Source organism: Dipodomys spectabilis, unplaced genomic scaffold, assembly GCF_019054845.1.
Source record: "Dipodomys spectabilis isolate Male_0828 unplaced genomic scaffold, ASM1905484v1 ptg000091l, whole genome shotgun sequence".
NCBI classification, from domain to species: Eukaryota; Metazoa; Chordata; class Mammalia; order Rodentia; family Heteromyidae; genus Dipodomys; species Dipodomys spectabilis.
Genome location: NW_024870768.1, coordinates 883,999 through 905,990, shown reverse-complemented (window position 1 = coordinate 905,990; position 21,992 = coordinate 883,999). Strand labels below are relative to the sequence as shown.

General features: G+C 42.1%; 1 protein-coding gene across 1 annotated transcript in view; it reads right to left on the bottom strand.

Annotated features, from left to right (window-relative positions):
• Positions 1-12,729, bottom strand: part of Itih6 (inter-alpha-trypsin inhibitor heavy chain family member 6) — a 34,862-nt gene extending 22,133 nt beyond the window's left edge. Inside the window, 4 exon segments of the mRNA XM_042684905.1 lie at positions 1,057-1,304; positions 2,114-2,224; positions 9,909-10,063; positions 12,628-12,729. Of these exon segments, the coding sequence (XP_042540839.1) occupies positions 1,057-1,304; positions 2,114-2,224; positions 9,909-10,063; positions 12,628-12,729 (616 nt within the window).
• Positions 12,730-21,992: the final 9,263 nt, after the last annotated feature.

Sequence of the window (21,992 nt, the reverse complement as noted above, 5' to 3'; positions counted from 1 at the left end):
GTCCTGGGCCACAGGTGACATCTCCTGCACCCAACTCCTCTTATAGATGGGAAAAGAGAGACAGAGCAATGGGCTGACTTGCTGTGATGGCCCCACTTTAGCAGGGATGGAACTGGTCTGTGTGTCTGTCTCTCTGCACTGTGTGTTCCCCACTGCCTGTCTGGTCAGCAGGGTCAAATCAGCCAGGGCGCCCAGTGTTGCAGAGCTTCGGGAGGGTGGCCATGGGGGCTGGCACACCCCTGTGCTGTCCCTCAGCTCTCATGGGAGCTGTGTTTGCTGCTGAGGTCTGGGGCCTGGCTGGGCCTCAGGTTCACCTGCGCTGGTTCAGGACTGGCATTGCTGGGCTCCTCCTCACCCTCTGACCCCAGCTGTAAGCCTGGCAGCCAGGATGGCTCTGTGCCCACAGGGCCTGCAGTGGCCCCTCCAGAGCAGCCTGCATTCCCTGCCTGCCCATTTTCCTTCAGCCCTTCATGGGGGTTCCAGGGCAAAGCAGGCTTCTGCCAGCCTGGCTGCTGCCACCCTTACATTTTTATTAATTAATTAATTAATTTATTTATTTATTTTGGGTCCGGTCGTGGGGCCTGATCTCTGGGCCTGGGCGCTGTCCCTCAGCTCTTCAGCTCAAGGCTAGAACTCTACCACTTGAGCCACAGCACCACTTCTAGCTTTTTTCTTTTTGCTTATGTGGTGCTGAGGAATTGAACCCAGGGCCTCTGTCATGCATGGCAAGCACTCTACCACTGAGCCACCTTCCCAGCGCCCCCCCTTACATTTTTAAATTCAAGAGTTCATTGTATTAAAATAACAGCCCTTTTCCAAATCTGACTCCTCTTAATGAGGGATATATCAAGCCTTGGTTGGTTTATAACGTGCCAAGTTCATACTGGTGCCAATGACTGGCCAGATGTTGGACCCCAAATATCTTCTACTTCTCGCATGCTCTCCTCTCTCTGAGTTGGGAAGGAACTTGGCAAAGAATGTGGGTAGCCTTGTGGAAAGGGCAAAGTTCCTATTCAGGGATAGCCAGTATGGTGGTTGACCACTCTGCCCACATACTTGCATGGTCGTTGGTGCGCAGCCGGCTCGTCCTCAGTGGTGGCACATGCACATAAGCGATCCCTGTTCTTTCTGACACTGTGACCTCTACACTCAGCCTTGTCACCAATTGACCAGGCCTCAGGCTCACCACCAACTGGTACCGGCCTTGCTGTCGCTGGAGCAATTCCTCATAGGATAGGGCAAATATCACTTCTGTGTTGGCTGCCAGACTAGTAGAGATTCGGAATTTCTCTGATTCCCGGTCCCTGGAATAAGAACATTGGATTTCCTGAGAAGTAGAAGAGCTGTTAGGAGATGTTTTTGCTTCAACCCAGAAGACCAGGCCAAGCTTCTGTTTCAACCAAATGCCTGACCCTACAGTCAAGTGATATAGACATTCACCCCTAACCTGTTTTCCTCATTCATTTCCCCTACTGAGAAATTCTCTCAAAGGTTGCTCCTTCTCAAGGAAACTGTTTGTGAAAACCTGGAGCTAGAACAAAAGAACTAGGGGCTAAGGCTTCAGTTTGTGAAAGGAGTTTTTTTTTTTAACACAATGCTCTTACCCTTCAAACAACTCTGTGCACCCACTCTTGCCCCATGTGATAGACTGAAGCTTGTTTATGTGGCAGTAACTCAGTTTGCAATAGCCAAATGTGAAGTTTTCCTGCAGGACCAAACTCTCTTGGAAGTTGAGAGGAAACATTGAAAGAAGACAAGCCACTTTTGACAAGTGAATAGAACTTAGATAGGAAACAAGACTCAATTTAGAATAAACAAAATCTCACTTGCACATAACCTTTCCAGAAGGTGCCAATACTTAAACAAGCCACATTAGGCTAATCAACATAAAAATGGAAATGGGGACATTAATTCCCATTTATTGAACACTTACTGGTTACACACTTTGATATTCACAAACTCACACAATCACATGTAAGCCTATAAAGGCAACTTTATTGTCTCCCCACCAACACTTTATAAAAGTAGAGATTGAGACCCAGAGAGAACATGCATCTCCCCTGGACACTCAGATAAGATGACTTGGTCATATTTCAGATTGATGGAACCTTACCTAATGCCTACATGAGCAGCCGTCTTTCCTTGCTTATGAGCTTCCTCATAAATTTTCTTGGCCTGGTGCTTCTCTTTGATTTCTGCAACATAGACTTTATTGTTGATGGTCCTGATGGAGCAGAAAAGGGACAGTAGAGACAGAAAGGGATAAAAAAGATGTTCAGAGAGAGAAAAATATATATACAAAGAAAGAGAAGAGGTAGAATAGGGATTAGAAGAGAGAAATAAAAAATATAGCAGGAGAAGAGAAGTGGGGGAGATAAAATAGGGTGCAGTTGTTATCATGATATCCATTTGTCATATGGGGAAATGGAGCCTACCTAACATCTGGTGGATCTGGCACTAGAGCTTTGTGTTTTCCGGTTTTTTTTGTTGTTGTTGTTGGTCATGGGGCTGGGACTCTGGGCCTGAGAGCCCTGTCCCTCAGCTCTTCAGCTCAAGGTGAGCATGCTACCGCTTGAGCCACAGTGCCCCTTCCAGTTTTCTAGTGGTTTATTGGAGATAAGAGTCTCATGGAGTTTCCTGCCTGGGCTGGCTTTGAACCGTGATCCTCAGATCTCAGCCTCCTGAGTAGCTAGGATTACAGGCATGAGCCACCAGTGCCCAGCTAGCTTTGTGTTTTTCAAAGTGTTGAATAGATCCTGCCATTTAGTACACAAAACCTTGTTCTTTTTTCTTTTTAAATTATTTTTTCTTTTTCTTTTTTGCTGGTCCTAGGGCTTGAACTCTGGGCCTGGGCACTTTTCCTGAATTTTTGTGCTCAAAGCTAGTGCTCTACTACTTGAGACACAACTTCTCTTCCAGCTTTTTTAGTAGTTAATTGGAGATAAAAGTCTCATGAACCTTTCTGCCCTGCTGGCTTTGAGCTGTGATTCTCAGATCTCAATCTCCATAGGAGGTAGGATTACAGGCATGAGATATCAGTACCTGGCACTTTAAAAAATTTTAGGTCAGAGACCAGGACTTGAACTTGGTATATGATGCTTTTGCGCATTAGCTAGTGCTTTACCAACAGAGCCATAGTTGTTATACCATTTATTTAAAATTACAAAACATTGGAATGAGCATGATGGTGCAGAACTGTAATGCCAGCATTCAGAGACTGAGGCAGGAAGTTCAAAGTCAGTCCGGTCTGCATAGTGAGACCCTGTGTTAAAAAATACATATTGTTGCTTAGGATAAAACTAAACTATTCTTTTAAAAAATATATATATATATATTATTGTAAAGATACTATACAGAGGGGTTACAGTTACATAAGTAAGGGAATGAATACATTTCCTATCGAGCATTGTTACCCCCTCCTTTGTTTTTCCACTACCATCTCTTCCTTCCCCACTTCCCCAACTCCTCCCTCCTCCCTGAAGTTGTAAAGTTCAAAACTAACTTATTCTTGAAGAAATATGTCAGTTTGGGTAGTACATACCTATAGTCCCAGCTACTTAGGAGGCATAGATAGGAGGCAGCAATGTGAGACCATAAGATTCAAAGACCGAAAGAATCAATACATAAAAGGGCTGTAACTGTGGCTTGAGTGGTAGAGTACCTGCCTAGAAAACTGAGGCCCCTGAGTTCAAACCCCAGGACTGCTAAGTGCATCTATTTAAGTAAATTATATTAAGGAAAGGAATATGATGGTAAAAGTTGTGGCAGTGGTGTGTAAATTATTACAGCCCTCTGGACCTCACTTGGGAGGGAGCCTTGTTCTCAGGGAGCTCCAAGATACATGTGACAAAAAGCTTTATCTCCAGTTTCCCAGTTTGTTTAAGGAAGATAATTAGTTGTGAAACAAATTTATAGCCAGGCTCAGTGGCTCATGCCTCTAATCCTAGTTACTCAAGAGGCTGAGATCTGAGGATCCCAGTTCAAAGCAAGCTTAGGCAAAAAAGTCTATGAGACCCTTATTTCCAATTAATCAACAAAAACACAGACGTAGAAATGTGGCTCAATGGTGGAGATACAGCCTTGAGCAAAAGGCCAAGTGAGGGCACAAGGCCCAGCATGCATACACACACACACACACACACACACACACACACACACACACACACACACACACACACACACACACACACACACACAAGTTTACAGAAGGGGGAAAATACTTTTGCCCAAACCTTCAGGAAAGGGTCTTAAAGGACATGGCTTTGGATTTGAGCCTGAATGAATAGGAGGATTTGGGTAAGTAATCCTCACTAGTCATGCCATCTTAGGCTCCTTTGTTAGCAACTTCTCTTCCTGATTCTAACACTGGAACACTCTAGATCTTGGTTCTTGACCTCTTTTCCTTTCCTTTTCATCCCCCCTCCCCTCCCCTCCTCTGTTTTTTCTACATTCACTCCTTAGGTGATGTCATCAAGTCACATGGCCTTAAATACTATTTATACACAGCTGACTCCCAATGTATCTCTAGGATAGATCTGTCCCCTGAACTTCAAAGTCATATATCCAATTGCTTCCTTGACATCTCCAGTAGAATGTTCCATTGGCATCTCAAGCTTAACATATCCCAAACTTTGCTTCTGTTGTCTCCTCTTCCCAAATCTGCTCTTCTCTTTGCTCTTCCTTATCTCAGGAAATAGTTGCTGGGCTAAAATCTTAAAGTCATGCTTAACTCCCTTCTTCCTCTCACACTCCACGTCCAATCCATCAGGGATTGGCTCTATCTTTAGACTACAGTTACAATCTTTCCACTTCTCACCATTCCCACAATAACAACCAACATTTCTTTCCTGGTAAATTTAGTAATATACTAGCTGGTCTCCCTCTTTTTTAATTTTATTTTTAATTTTTTTTATTGTGAAAATACCATACAGAGGGGTTACATGGGCAAGGTAATGAGTACATTTCTTATCAAGCATTGTAGCCTCCTCCTTTCCCATACCTTCCCATCCCCCCACCCTGTGCCAAGGTTGTAAAGTTTGTTTTTCGACATAACATCTTGTATGTCTCATTGTTGTAATGGGTCCACTTGTATTCCTACTTAAACAATTTGTTTTTTCCCTTCCCCTCCCCAAATTATACCAACATCAAATACAGTGAAAACAGGGGTTATACCGTGGGGGAGGGACATACAAAGCAACAAAGAAATCATCTTATAAATATGTTAGAAACAATCGCAAGAAAGAAAAAACATGGAACCAACCCAGATGCCCCTCAGTAGATGAATGGATCAAGAAAATGTGGTATATATACACAATGGAATTCTATGCCTCCATCAGAAAGAATGACATTGCCCCATTTGTTAGGAAATGGAAAGACTTGGAAAAATTATATTAAGTGAAGTAAGCCAGGCCCAAAGAAACATAGGTCCCATGGTTTCTCTTATTTTCAATAACTAGTATATGTCTGAGTCAAGCTGGCCTCCCTCTTTATTTATTTATTTTTTTTGGTCGGTCGTGGGGCTTGAACTCTGGGCCTGGGCGTTGTCCCTCAGCTTTTCAGCTCAAGGCGAGCACTCTACCACTTGAGCTACAGCACCACTTCCATGGCCTCCCTCTTTAAACCCTTGCTCCTAATAGTTTACTCTTCTCGAAGCAGTAGAAAGACCTTGTTACCCTTAAAGCAGACCAAGTATATCCTCTGCTCAAAATTCTGTGACTTCCATCTCAACTCAGAGTGTAAGTCAAACCCCTCACCAGGCCCACTGTAAACTTACACAATCTGGCTGATAGTTCAGTTTTTAATCCCATCTCTCCCTACTAGTCAATCTTGCTCTAGCCAACTGGCCTCCTTGCTACTTCCCTCTTTCTCTCCTTCCCTCCCTTCCTTTCTTTCTTATTCTGGGGATTGAACCCAGATCTTCATGCATACTAAGTAAATACTATAGCATTGAAATACATCCTAGCTCTATTTTATCTATTAATGTTTTTCTTTTTTGTTGCCAGTACTGAAGCTTAGACTCAGGGCCTATGCACTCTCTTAGCTTTTTTACTAAAGGCTGGCAATCTACTACTTGAGCCATTGCTTCACTTCTGGCTTCGTTGGTGGTTGATTTACTTCCTGGGCTGGTTTCTAACCTTAATCCTCCATGTCCTGAGTAGCTAGGATTGCAGGTATGAGCCAAGAGCACCTGGCCCTTTTTTTCTGGTTTTAAAAATGTACAGTACATAATGATTATTTGGAGTCACAATACTTGCAATAATTCCCCAGAGCTTATGCCTCCTGGCTAACTGCACCTTAATATTCATCAATAAACCTTTCCCCATCTCTACTTAACCCCGTACTCAGAACTACCATTAGATGTTGTATGAGATCAATTTTTTTTGGATTGCACATAAGAATGAAATAATGAGGTAATTGTTCTGTACCTGGCTTACTTCACTTAACATAATGTCCTCCAGTTCTATTCAGGTTGTCACAAGTGGCTGGATAGAATTCGATTTCCTTCTATGTTTATTATTAGTGAATGCACATTTAGGTTGTTTCCATTGCTTGGCCTTTGTGATTAGTGCTCCTTGCTATTTCTTTTCTTTCTTTCTTTTTTTTTTTTGGGTCCGGTCATGGGGCCTGAACTCTGGGCCTGGGCGCTGTCCCTCAGCTCTTCAGCTCTAGGTTAGCGCTCTACCACTTGAGACACAGCGTCACTTCCAGTTTTTTTTTTTTTTGCTTATGTGGTGCTGAGGAATCGAACCCAGGGCCTCTCGCATGCAAGGCAAGCGCTCTACCACTGAGCCACCTTCCCAGCCCCTCCTTGCTATTTCTTGAATGTGTTTAGTACATTTGTGTCTCAGAGCCTTTGCAACTACTATTCCTTCCTCCAGATCTTTGCAAGTGTTCACACCCTCTTTCTTCAGATCTGTTTAAACATTACTTCCTCAGAGAGATATCTTTGATTACTCTAAAATAACATCTTCCCCTCTCTTGCTATACTCTCCATTTTTGGGTAGCATTTCTTATTAACAAACTGACATATTTATTTGTTTTATGTCTTGCTTTCTCTAAAAGACTGAACATCTTGAAGGCAAAGTTTTTTTTTCTTTGTTGGTTGTAGGGCTTGAACTTTGTTGGTTGTGGGGCCTGGGTGGTGTACCTGAGCTCTTTTGCTCAAGGCTAGTGCTCTACCACTTTGAGCCACAGCATCACTTCCCGTTTTCTGGCGGTTAATTGGAGAGAAGAGTCTCACTGACTTTCCTGCCTGGGCTAGCTTTGAACCACAATCCTCAGATCTCTGCCTCATGGTAGCTAGGATTATAGGCATGAGCTACCAGCACTGGGCATTGTTGTGGGTTTTTTAATTAAAAATTATCCTTAAGTAGTTGTACAAAGGAGATTTTGTCTGTTTTATTTGTTGCTGTATCCTTAGTGCCTGGAATAGAGTCTGGCCCACAGGAAGCACTCAGTCATTATTTGCCAAGTGGGCATCCCAACCAGCCAGAAAAACCCAGAGCAGTGGATGGCATGGGCAGGGAGAGAAGGGTAGAGAATCAAGGGCTTTGAACCCAGTACTCAGTAAGCTTATTAGGGCAGAAAGGACTTTTTGCCATGATGAATGGAGACTCATGAACAAGTCTCAAATGTAGAGGGGGTATCAGAGGTGGCCTCTGAGAAGTGAGAGAGTGATGTTCTAGAGAATATTAGCACAACTCTATAGGAGTCAAGTATAACTGTCTCCATTTAGCAAATGGGGTAACTGAGGCACGGATAAGCCTCTTCCTCCAGGAATACTGGGGGAAAGGATCCCTAGCTGGCAGAAGAGACCCCTCAAGCAGGGAGTATTTCAAGGCAGCTGAAACCAAGTTGCTATGGCTGGGCTAGTGCGGGGGTGGGCCGAGCTGGCAGGACCCCAAGGTCTCCTGGGGGTTGGGGGGGGCCGGGTGGAGCTGCTCTGGCAGCAGCACACTGGGGCCTCTGTGTGTGCTGTCTCTAGCCAGCATACTTTCCACAGATTCTGCCCAAGAACATTTCCTCCAGCCTGCTTTGCTTAATTAAAATAAATTCTTTTGGTGTTTCTTTTTTGTTTGTTTGTTTTCTATTGAAACAACAAAATCCAAATTCTGCCTGACTACTTGACCCTTACCTCAAGTGACGGCCCTTACCTCAAGTGACTGCAAACCTCTCAGGTTAGCTTCCCTATTCCATCACATTCCTGGATTTTTGTTTTCTAGTTTGTTTGTGGTATGTGTGTGATTTGTTTCTGTTTTTGTCTTTGGTTTTCTTGGAATAATCTTGTTCCCTTCAAATCTTACTCACATGGAAATCTTGCTACCAGGAAGCCCTCCATGACTACCCTCAATGCTTCTGTCTTGTATATCTTGACTCTGACTTCACCCAATCACCTTCTCCTTTAAGGCAGGGCCAGAAGTTTCTAATTGGCACAATGTCAGCTCCAGGCTGTAGGCTGTTTATGGCACAAGGGCCTTCTTCCAATGCACAGGGGTGAAGGCAGTTGAGCAAGGGCAGAAATTCTCCCTAGGCTGGGCTAATTTGCTAGGTCTGAGAGTGGCTATTCCCAAACCTAGACAGTGCTTTCTAATTCACACTGAGGTGTCATATTAGCTAATGGGGCCCCGGCTAAGCTTTCCCTTCATCTCAACCAAGGTTGATCAAGTTATCTCCCAGGTCTGACAAGCTGAGAAAAGGCAGTCATTGTCTATTTGCTTGCTCCTCTCATAGTTCCAGGTTGTTTCTCTCTCCAGTGGTCTCTCAAATCTCCCCTCCTCCCCCACACTATCCTGTCCCAGCCTCCAGCATCCCTTAAACAGACTCTGTGGCTATTTCCTTATTTGGTCTCCTAGCTTCCTGGCTGGCCCTTTCAGCCCACCTACTTCACTACCATCACTCATTGCTCTAAACCTTGCCACGTGGCCTCGCTGTTGGCTACAGTTATTTCCAAAGGGAATGTGCATCCCCCTGGGGAATTGGCTGGAGACCAATCAAGAAATTAGCACTCTGCAGAGTTTTTCTTCATCCTTTAATCAATTATCCTCCTATGCTTTATAGTGTATCTAATCTGTTTGCCTTGTAGTATATTTAATAGAACATAAGGTTTAATAAACACATGTATTTGGGGAATAATATCCAAGTATTCTCTTTAGCTTTGGAAGCTGTCCACAGCTTAGTGGTTCCTTGCCCCTCAAATCTCATTTCTGACCACTCTCCTACCCTTTGTCCTTAAGACTTCAGTGACACAAATGCACATACAGTTCTTATGAGGGAACACCTTCAACTTGATTCTTTAGCCCTGCCTTCACATACCTAGTTGGTGGACATTTCCTTTTTCAAACCTCATTTTAGGAGTCTTTTATCCAAGGCTTTCTTTAACTGACTGGGGGAAGGGAACTGGCCACTGCCTCTTACTATTCCCATTCTTCTCTTTCCTCCTAGCATACTTTATTTAAACCACCTGCTTCCTTTTTTCATGGCTCCCTTATTAGACTGGACTTTAGGAGCAGGGAGTATGTGCAACTAACCTTCCTCTTTCACTCATACCTAGCACAGTGTAATCATACATTCAGAAGCCTGTTTCCTTGATTTTTTTTAAAAAGCTAATAGTGTCAAGTACCTATTATGTGCCTGATACTAATTTTAGCATAGATTTTCACACATATTAACTCATTTAATCCTTGCAAGTGGGTTGAATTTTCTCCCCCATTTTATGGAAAATTGAGATTCAGAAGAGAAGGAATGTGTTCTGAGTCCCATAACTGGCAGAGCTGAGATTCAAATGCAAGAAGCTTGATCTCAGAGTATATCCTCTTAATCACTACGTGCTGCAGAAAGAACAAATAAAAGATTGCCCAAATGTAGGCACAAATGACTGAAGGGTAAATGAAGAGGTGAAGCAGACTTACATGGTGAAATTGGAGATAAAGGCAAGGCGAGGCAGATTCAGGTCAAAGATGGCTTCATGGGCCTCAGGATGTGGATTGAACAGGACAGAGGTGACCAAAGTATGAGCATAGCGAGACACCACAGTGGAACGTATGGAATAGCTTGTCATCAACAGCTGAGAGAAAAAAGACAGGAAGTGAGTTAGCTAGACTTGATTCCTGGCCCAGATGCATCTGTTCTTGAAGACCTAAGATTTCCAGACTGTTATCCAAGTATATGTGGAGAAACTGAGACCCAAAGAGGGAAAATGATACCTTCTGTTCATGTAGTGAAACTCCTTGATATTTCACTAAGACTCAAAGCAGAAGATAACTCAAAAGACCTCTGGGCCAGGTCCTGGTGGGTCACGCCTATAATCTTAGCTATTCAGGAGGCTGAGACTTGGGATCTGAGATTCAAAGCCAGCCTGGGCAAGAAACTCAGTGAGACTCTTACCTCCAATTAACAACCAAAAAAGCCAGAAGTAGATGAATGGATCAAATGATAGAGTGCCAGCCTTGAGAAAAAAAAAAAAAGCTAAGGGACAGCACCCAGGCCCCTAGTGTAAGCACAACACACACACACACACACACACACACACACATACACACACACACACACACACCAAACAAAAAGAATCCCCTCAAAATCCAGAATCTGCATTTTAAGAAGATGCTGTGAGATTTGTATACATATAAAATTGAAGAAGTGAAATTTTGTACAGAGGCCTGTGTTTATATGCATGTGTGTGTGTGCACGCCCGTACCATTACTGGGGCTTGAACTCAGGACCTGGGCTCTTACTCTTAGCTTTTCTTTGGTGCTGGTCCTGGGGCTTGAATTCAGGGCCTAGATGCTTATTGCTCAAGGCTAGCACTCCAGCATTTGAACAATATCACTTCCAGCTTTTTACTGTGATTTTAACAAAATGGAGATAAGAGTCTCATGGAAAACAAAAAAGTACTACAAAGTTTGCCAGGCACAGGTGGCTCACACCTGTAATCTTAGCTACTCAAGAAGCTGAGATCTGAGGATCACATTTTGAAGCCAGCCTGGGCAGGAAAGTCTGTGAACCATACGTGGCACTGTGGCTCAAAGTGATAGAACATGAGCCTTGAGCAAAATAGCTCAGGGACAGTGCCCAGGCCCCGAGTTCAAGCCCCATGATGATCAAAAAAATTGTGTCATGGGCTTTCTTGCCTGGGCTAGCTTTGAACCATGATCCTCAGATCTTAGCCTCTTGAATAGCTAGGATTATAGTTGTGAGCCATTGATACCCTGCCTCATTCTTTGCTTTTTTACTTAAGTCTGGTGCTCTACCACTTAAGCCACATCTCTACTTCTCTTTATTTTGTGGTTTAATTGGACATAAGAGTCTTATAGGCTTTTCTGCCCATGTTGGACTTGAACTTCAACCCTCAGATCTCAGCCTCCTGAGTACCTAGAAAAAATTCTGATTTAGCACATCTGGAGTGAATATTAAAATCTTACCTTTTGTTTTGTACTGCTACTGGGGCTTGAACTAAGGCCCTTCCACTCTTAACTTTTTCACTCAAGGCTTGCACTCTACCACTTGAGCCACACCTCCAGTTCTGAGATCTTACTTTTCTAATAAGTTCCCAGAAGATGCTGATCCATGGATTTCATTTTAGAGCAGATATGACACTTTACCAGGTTTTAGAATGTAGCTGAATAGTTCCATTGATTGGGCTTTACTCTGTGCAAGGCACTCTTGATATATTCAGTTTTTTTTCTTTTTTCAGGTCCCAGGCATAAAGAATTGATCATACTCATGCAATCATGCACTCCAAGCATGTAAAGCATCTGACATCATGATCATGAATTCACACAACAGCTCATGAACTAAATACTATCAATTGTTCACATTTCACAAATGTGTTACGTGAGCCTCAGAAACTGTGAGGTAACCTATCAAGTATATGATTTTCTTCCTCACCTTTTCTGAAGGTGTGTGTGTGTGTGTGTGTGTGTGTGTGTGTGTGTGTGTGTGTGTGTGTGTGTGGCGCGCGCCAGTACTGAGTCTTGAATTCAGGGCCTGGGCACAGTCCCTGAGCTTTTTCCCTTGTGACTAGTGCTCTACCATTTGAACCACAATTCCACTTCTGGTGTTTTATGTGTGTGCATGAGTGTGCTCGTGTGTGTGTGTGTGTGTGTGTGTGTGTTAATTGGAGATAATAGTCCTATAAACTTTCCTGCCCAGGCTGGTTTTGAACCTTGATCCTCAGATGTCAGCCTCCTGAGTAGTTAGGATTTTAGACGCGAGGCACCAACACCTGGCACCTTTTCCAAAGTCCAGATCCATTTATATACCCACAAATCATGCATATCTAATTCGCTGTATATGCAGTAGTGAGAAATGGAAGCAATCTGGGATCAGATGTCTGTAGGTTCAAGTTCTAATTCTCATACTTCCTGTGTTTTAACCTCTGAGCTTTTGGTCCTTTCCAAAGAGGGCATAATAATAGAGGCTGGCATATAAGGATCCTATGAGAACTGAAATAATAAATCTTAGACCCTTATTGCAGGTTCTGACACTTGCTCAGCAAACAGTGTTTCTTTTCTCTAGCCCTTGCTTCTCAGCCTCGGATTGAAGAAGCACACTATGCCTTCCCATATTCCTCCCCAAGGAACTCAGTTTCTCACATATCCCAGAGCTTTGTTCCCTTATCCCCAAACTGACCTTTGTGCTTGATGAGGAGGGATCAGGGGGTCCCTGGTATGTCAGTTCAAGGAGAAATGTCAGCAAAAAACTGACACAGATGAGGCACCTCCACTCAGACATGGTGCTACTTCTGGTCTGGGTCTGTTCACATCCAGAAGGTCTAAGGCTGATCTCCAAACCCTTGCTCTTTTAAACCTCCAGGTATCCCTTCTCTTGAGAGGGAGGGACCATCCTGAAGTGTGGAGCAGGCTGTGAATGTGGCATTGAGGCCCATACAAACCAGGATTGTCTAAGAGCTGGGGCTGGCATCTTGCCTGGAGAAGGGCCAGTTCCATGCCTCCCTTTTTCCCCTCATCCAGCTGTAAGATGAATGGAAACTAAACATACCAGAGTGCTGGGGCTGTCTGTTTGCTATGTTGGCTCAGGGTGGGGTTTTTCTTTCCTATAAACATCCACCAGAGCTTAGTAACTGGGGCCAAAAAAAGGTCACTCAGCTCTGATCATCTTAAAAAGGTAGCAGAGATGAAAGAGAGGTTGGAGAGACAAGCCTATGATCTTAGTTCTTTCTGGTATTGACTTTTGTCTTAAGCTGGGAGAGACTAGCTCAGGATCCCATAACATTTTAGGGGCACCACAGACACAGAGTTATGATCTCTAGCGCAGTCAGAGACGAAGGCAGAATTAAGCAGAGACCAAAAAGAGAATGTAGTTTTCAATGCTGGTACTTACTGATTCTGTGATAGTAATCAAGTTGACTACACTCACTGTAACTTCAGTTTCCTTATCTATAAAATGCAAATAATAATAGCAATTCTTTTGTAAAATTGTGAAGATGAAAGGAGTTTGGTAGCTTACACATGTAATCCTAGCTACTTAAGAGGTGAAGATCTGAGGATCATGGCACAAAGCCAACTGAGCAGAAAATTTCACGAGACTTTTATCTCCAATTAAGCAGCCAAAAGGTAGAAGTGGGAGGTGTGGCTCAAATGTTAGAACACCAACCTTGAGCAAAAAAAATCTAAGCTAGCATACAAGGCTCTGCGTTCAAGTCCCAGTACCAACATACAAAAGCAAAATAAAAGAAGTTTGTATTTCTGGAATGCTTGGCACATTGTATATATCTGGTAAATAGCTGCTAAGATGAGAGCTGGACAGAACATGGCAACGATAATAGTATGGCAGCCAGCCATAGACAGCCTAGCACACTGGAGGTGGAAGCAGGATGATGATGAGGTCTATACCAGCCTGGGCTACATAGATAGCTCTCTGTCTCTTTGGAGAGAAGAATGGAGATGACAGGCAGGAGTTTCCGGGATCAGGGAGATGCCGAGTTTCAGTACTCTGGGCTCAGTGCCTATAGGTCTTATGAAGAGGACTGAGGCGTGGGTCTGGGGAAAGAAAAGTACTTGGAAGTTCACAAAGGGGTCACTAGTGTGGTTAGAACCTTTGTCAATCTCTCTTTTTTTTCACATAAGAGCTTACACAGCTCTAGCACTTACCCAGGACAAAGCCTAGAGGACATTTTACAAAGTCCATCAGCTCCCCAGGCTCTTTCTCTTGAAGATGAATAGTTGCCCAAGGACTCTTAGGCAAATTAAGGAATCCTGCAGCTTGAAAGCAACAGACTAAAATAAACAAATAGAACAACAGACTGCAGAGCACTCTGGGAGTTTGAGAAACAAAAGAGAACTTCAGAAGGAGAAATGATAAATAATCTCAGTGCTATTCAGGAAGATATGACAGCATAAAACAAGAACAAGATGCCTTAAAACAGGAACACTCAGAAAAAAGAAAGTTCTCAGAAATTGAAAAGAAGTTACTGAAATTTAAAACACAATCAACAGAAACACTAGGAAATAGCATTGAGGAAATCTCTCAGAACATAAGGCAAGAAAACCTAAGAAACAGAAAATGATGAGAGAAAATATATGAGTTACAGATCAATCAAGCAGGTTTGACCTTTAAACAAAAAGAGTCCTAGACACCCCCCACACCAAATGAAGAAAACTTGAAAAAAACATATTGGAAGTGAATTTCCTACAGCTAAAGAAAGATTACCAGTGCCTGACTCCATATTCTTTTAAAACTCTAGTCAAGCCAGGCACCAGTAGCTCATGCCTGTAATCCTAGCTACTCAGGAGGCTGAGATCGGAGGATTGCAGTTCAAAGCCAGCTCAGGTAGGAAAGTTCTTGAGACTCTTATCTCCAAAAACCACCAGAAAACCAGAAGTGGTGCTGTGGCTCAAGTGGTAGACACTCGCCTTGAGCTTAAGAGCTGAGGGACAGCGCCCAAGCCCAGATTTCAAGCCCCATGACCAAAAAAATAAAAACCAATTCTAGTCAAGGTTGGTACAGGTGGCCTACACCTGTAATCCTAGCTCCTCAGGAGGCTGAGATCTGAGAATCATGGGAAGTACATCTGACTTTTATCTCCAATTGTCAGAAGTGGCTCAAGTGGTAGTGAATTAGCCTTGAACACAAAGATTCAAGGACAACACCCAGGTCTTATGTTCAAGCCTCACAACTGAAACAAAAAAAAAAAAACCCAAACTCAACATCAACAACAAAAATAAAATTCAAGTCAGATCTCTCCTTTGTGAGTGAACCTTACCTTGACTTACAAGACCCTAAGTGAGCATGGATAACTAGGATAACTTCATCACCTTTCCAATCTCATTTCTTATTCATTCCTTTCCTCCTCTTCCTCCCTCACTTCATCACCTATGGTCTTACTTTTCTTCAGATTGCCAGGAGTGGGGGAAAATGCCATGCGTGATCCTCACTGGGAGCCTTTGCATGGAATGTTTTTCTGCTTGGAATGTTCTCTCCCAGGTATCCAGCTATCCACTTGGCTAACTCTCTCAGCTCATCCAAGCTTTTGCTCATAGGCTACCTTTTCATTGAGTCATTCATTGACTAACCTACTTAAAACCTCCCTCTTCACTGACCTTTTCTGCTTACCTTTTACCCGGCTTTTCCCCCATAGCATCAAATCACTCATTTTTAACTTGTTATATCTTTTACTTATTTATCTGATTCTTGTTCTCTCTTTGTCTTGTTAGAATCAGCTCCATAGGGAGCCAAGTTTTCAATTTGTCTTCTTCACTGCCCTATCTTCAACTCTCAGAACGGTATTCAGCACATAGTGAATATTCAACGAATATTTGTTGAATGAGGGAATATAATAAAAGCATATGAATCAAGGGAAGAGAGAAAGCTATTAGAAACTCTGTGTGTACCATTACACAAGAAAGTTGTAGCTCAAATATAAAGCAAAATAAAATAGCATATGATTATAAGCAGCCGATGGAGCATTAGAGAGAGCATTTGACCTTGACTTTAGAAACACTCTTATTTTGAGAGGACCAAAGACCTGTGACATTGGACTTGTAGAGAAGGAAATATATTCCTGGCTCACTAGTCAGCTGGATTTTGAAAAATATTTACATAGTCATGATAATGTAAATGCTGTTCTCAGATATTAGATTCAACTTGGAGAGACAAAGTAGGGAAGACTTGGTTGTGGCTGTAGAACAGGATGTAAATGTTAACAACTTGGATAATATAGAAGGAAAGATGAAACTGACAGTGTGGTACCTTGAAGAGGCAGAGAGAGGGTAATGACCCTAAAACCCTTGTTTTACAAAGTAAGTCATTGAAAGGATCAGAAAATGGATGCTATAGGAAATAGAAATCTGAGTGTCTTTCCCTTTCCTTCCCTTTTTCCTTTCCTTTCCTTCCCTCTTCCCCTCCATATCTTCCTCAGCTTGCCTCCCATCCCCTTCCCTTTCTTTCCTTTTCTTCCTTCCCTTTCCTTTCCGTCTTTCTTTTCCTTTCTTTTTGTGCCAGTATGAAACTTGAACTCAGAGCATCACACTCTCCCTTAGCTTTTTTGTTCAAGCTTTGGTGTTCTACCACTTGAGCTACAACTCTACTTCCAGTTTTTGGTGGTTAATTTGAGATGAGTCTCATGACTTTTCTGCTCAGCCTTGCTTGGAACCTTGCTCCTCAAGCTTCTGAGTAGCTAAGATTACAGAAGTGAGCCACCAGCGCCTGGCTCTGAATATCTTTTTAATTTACAAAATAAACCAATAACAAATATATGTTGTTGTTGATCATTTCAGAGGAGTAGAGGGAAAAGTGAGGAAGTAGTGCTCATAAAACAAACCCTCATTGCTGTCTTGGAGAGTCAATAGGGTATGGTTTAAATTTTATAAATGAAGAAACATTATAAGAATCACTACTTCCCATTTCCTTTATGATTCTCTCTTCCATTTCTTCCTACTTTTACCCTGTTGTACTAAAATAAATCTTTGCTAAAACTAAAAAAATGAAACATTACACATATATTACCTAGAATCATAAAGGCAGTCAGTGATAGAAAATTCCTAAAAGATGGAAAAGGCAAGGGACTTTCATTTTATGCTTTTCTCTAATGGTTGATTCATTGCCTTCTACAATAATCAAATGTTTAAAACTTTGTGAAGCTAAACAGCACTAAGTAGTCATATGAATATGTAGACTTTCATTTATAGATAAAAATCACACTATAATGTGCCTAATGTGTTTACAAAATGGGTTGCTGTGTCACTTTGTTTTGTATTGGTATAAGAAAATACTTGAGGTTGATAGTTTATAAAGTTAAGAGGTTTATTTTGCTCATGATTTTGGAGGCTAAAATCTAAGATAAGATGGCTCCATCTGTTCCACTTCTGATGAAGGCTTCTTTGGCTGCATCACAACATGGTGATTGGCATCATGGAAGAACATAATCAAAATGGAGAGAGCATATGCAGGGACATGAAGTCAGAGGAATGCATGGGTCAGGTTAACTCTAAGACCAACTCTTCCAGAAACTGAGCAGAGTCCCATGAGAACTACATTAATCCTTTCCAAGGGTGGTGCCCTCCCCCCCGCCCCCCCCCCCCCCGCCCCGTGACTTAATTGCCTTCCATTAAGCTCCATCTTTTCCATGAACCTTTTGGAGATACACACAATCCAAACCATAGCAGTTGGAAATAACCTTCTGGAACTTAGAACAGAAGAAGTCTAGTGGTTAAGGCTCTGGTATTTGGCATCACACTGACCTGTATTCAAGTCCTCCCTGCCATTCATTAGCTGCTTTAGGCAAGTTACCTTTGTCATCCATAATCTTGCCCTGTATAAAATGAAGCTGGTGCTCATGCAATACAAACTGTAAGTCCTTCATAAACAAGGACCACCTCTGAAGAGATGTTAATAAGTAGTTGCTCCTTATTTTTTATTGAATGGACTAATCCTACCTCACAAGCTTGTATGGAGGCAGGTCTCACTGTACAAAGAGACAGAAAAAAGCAGTGTCAGACCTGAAATGGGTACCAGGTTTTCTTACCTAAGGGAAACTGTGCCTTTTGTTTAATGAAATGTAGTCATTTGATTGTGGATGGCTAGCCCTTGAGGCTTGCAGTAACAAGTGAGTTAAATCGTCTTATATACAAGAGGGAATGAATTGGATTCCACCAGTAGCTCAAGAGAAAGGACCTGGAAGCTTGGAAGTAGAGCTGCCAATATGTTAGAGGATAGAAAGGTTCTGGGTGTACAGTCCATGAGAAAAATAGTTTATAGGCCTTTTTGAATGGTAGAAAGGCCGTGGAAATGTAAAAAAACAAGTCTTGATGTCCAATTGAAAATCTGCTGAGCTGTTCAGCTTAGATGACTGAAGAACTAACAAGGAAGTCTTAAAGGGAAATCTTTTTCTTGTGTAGAACTTTTACTCAGGCCCTAGTTGCTGTTCCTTAGTTCTGTTGCTCAGTGGTGGCACTCTATTACTTGAGCTACAGCTCTACTTCTGACTTCTTGGAGGTTAATTGGAGATAAAATTCTTACAAACATTTCTGCCCAGGCTAGTTTCAAACTGCAGTCCTCAGGTGTGAGCCACTAGCACCTGGCTGGGAAGGGAACTGTTTTGGTACTGTCTCCCGAGGTTATCAAAATTCAGAGGTATTGATTCTGTATAGTCTGAGAAGCTAAGACAGGAGTGGTGGTGAGGATATTCTGGGCTTCCCATTTGAGCATCAGGAGGTCTGTTCTCTTGGTGCTCTGGGATTATTTTTCACTAAGCAATCGTTCTCCTCTTTTATAGATCGAGACACATTTAGAGTCTATAATTCAACACAATTGACTGAGTTTTCTACTTCTGTGTCTCCTGGTTTTTTGAGACAGGCTACTATGTACTCTTCCAACTCACAATCCTGTCTCAGTTTCTGAGTGCCAGGACTACATGTATGTACCACCATGAAGATGTTTGGTGATAACTCAGCTTTTCATCTTTCTCTCTAGTTGATATATAGAATCTGTCATTTCAGGTTTTTTCTACTATTCTATAGACACTGAAAATAGGCTTGAGACTGAGTAACTTAGGTTCTTCACAATTTTGTGAATAAATGCTGATAATCAAAAGATTCCAAGAGTTGGCAGAGAAGGTGGGAAGATATCTCTCTAGTCAAAGTGTGAAGACTGTAGACTAAATGTGTCTTTTCTTTTGTAAAAAATAAAGTCCTGTGCTCTCTGAATCATAAGGTAAAGGATGCACTGTGTTAAGAAAGTGGTGGAATGGAGAAGGCAATGAGAACGCTTTCAGTTAGAAAATCTTTAGGAATTGCCTCTACCATGGACTTGGATTGAAAATTTTCCCTCACTGTTTTGAATCCAACAACTCCTAAAACCTGATTCTGTTACTTCAGGATCCTAAAGGCCGCAGTTGGAAATAACACCATGGAACTTAAAACATTGGAAACAGTAACAGAAGGTAGACATATCAGGGGTAGAGGTAACAGAGAGTGTTCAGTGTGGAAGAAACCGCATGGGCACATCTCATAGAGGTAGGGCACATTTGGTAATAGGGACACATCTTGTTTAAGGAAGATACAGACAGCCATGCATAGAAAAACAGTTGAAAGTTAACTTTACGACTTGGAGGTGAGGTGGGGGTGGGGGTAAGAGAAAGTGGGAGAAAAATGAGGAAGAGGGTAACAATGTTCAACAAGAAATGTACTCACTACCTCACATATGTAACTATAACCACTCTGTATATCACCTTGACAATAAAATTAAAAAAAAAGAAAAACAGTTGGCTCAACCCAAAATCCTAGCTACTTAGAAGGTTGAAATCTGGGGATCATGATTTGAAGCCAGCCTGGGCAAGAAAGCCCATGAGACTCTTATCTATAATTAAGCACCCAAAAAAATATTGGGAGGTGGAATTGTGGCTCAAGAAGTAGAGGACTAGGAGCTGGGGAGGTGGCTCAGTGGTAGAGCGCTTGTCTTGCATGCATGAGCCCTGGATTCGATTCCCCAGGACCACATAAGCAAAAAGAAAAAAGCCGGAAGTGGCGCTGTGGTTCAAGTGGTAGAGCGCTAGCTAGCCTTGAGCTGAAGAGCTGAGAGACAGCGCCCAGGCCCAGAATTCAGGCCCCATGACCGGACCCAAAAAAAAAAAAAAAAAAAAGAAGTAGAGGACTAGCCTTGGGTATAAAAGCTCAGGGACGTGCCTAGGCCCTGAGTTCAAGCCCAAGGACCGGCACACACGCACACAAACATACATGTACACACATGATTACTTTACCTGCCATTCATATCTCAACTCAGCACAATTAAGAAACTACCTCATGGAATAAGCTTCTAAACAACAATGATTTAAGTAAGACATACCGTTATTTACCTCACTAAAGCCAGAGGTAGGTAGGCCATGGTAGCTTGACAAACTCATTAGGGATCCTGTGTTTTACTTTACTGATCCACCATTCTAGAGTTTGATTTCACTCCTTAAGTCTTTTAATTGAAGGGGAATACAACCCTTGGTTGTATTTATCTACAAATTAGATGTCCTATTACTAAGGAGGAAGAGAAGAATGAATTTCTGAATAAGTCCCTAGCTGTTGAAACCACAAATAGTTACACTGATAATGTTTCTTCCAAGGTCACTAGAAATCACTACTCAATTGTCAAAATTCCTTTAATTTTTTTTAGCCTTTGCTCTTCTTGACTTCTGGGCAGCATTCAACAGGGTTGATAATATTCCTCCAAGGTCAGTAGAGATCGCTACCCAATTGTCAAAAATTTTTTTAAATTTAATTTGCTTTTCTTGACTTCTGGGTAGCATTGATCATGATTAACAGATCTCTGTGTGTCTCTGTGTCTGTCTCTCTGTGTTTGTCTCTCTGTGTCTCTGTCTCTGTCTCTGTCTCCCTCTCTCCCCTCTCCCCCATACTGGGAACTCTGCATCCAGGCTATGTCCCTTAGCTCTTTCACTCAAAGCTGGTGCTCTACTACTTGAACCACAGCTCCCCTTCCAGCGTTTTGGTGCTTAGTTGGCAATAATTTCTCGGATTTGTCTCTCTGAGCTGGATTTGAACTGTGATTCTCAGATCTCAGCCTCCTGAGTAGCTATAGTTACAGGATTGAACCACTAGCACCTAGCTTCCTTTTAATTTTTCCCCACTCTTTCCTGAATCCAATTACTTCCCACTACCTCCTCTGTCACCATCATAGGCCAAATAACAACCATTGCTTACTCAGATGACTTCCAAGGTCATCACTTCTCTCCTCATTTCCAAGATGACAGCTGATCTACACCTCCATATAACAACTTAGATTGTTTCTTCTAAAACACAGTCTATGTTGCAACTATCCTTAGGGACTTTAAATAACCTCTCAGAGTTCTTGGGATCAAGACTGAGTTTTTATGCCAATAAACAAGGCTTGATATGATTTAGAAGGGACAAAAATTTGGGGCACTAGAAATGGAAGAAAAGGAGAGGCTACATTTGTGTGGTTAGGGGAGAGAAGCTAGGAGGCAAGAAAGTGATGAGGTGAAATTGCAACCTGGAGGAAACAAAATTCAGAAAAAGGAAACAACTATGGAAGCCCACCTTCAATAGGGGTGTGTGTGTGTGTGTGTGTGTGTGTGTGTGTGTGTGTGTGTGTGTGTGTGTGTGTGTGTGTGTGTGTGCACGTATTTGAGAGAGAGAAAGAAAAAGAAAGGAATAAATAAATTAATTAATTAACTGTATAGCATAGGGAATTGTGATAGTTTATGGCTTAGTAAGGAAAATATGACCTCACAAAGTAGATTTGTAAAATGATTTAAATCACATTTAAATGTAGGAAACGGACCCTGTGTTATGTTGTACTATGGTTTCTACTAAGTTTTTAATTGAGTTTGTTTACTTTCTATTATTTTTACATTTTATTTTGTCTCCTGAACACACCCAACTACTTATGTGAATTATTATATGGTAAATGTGCTATTTCAAACAAGTAAGGGAAAAGATGGTATTGTTTGTAAATTATATATGATATTGGAGGGTAATGCAGGTGAATTTTTACACAGAGTAAAACTTTGG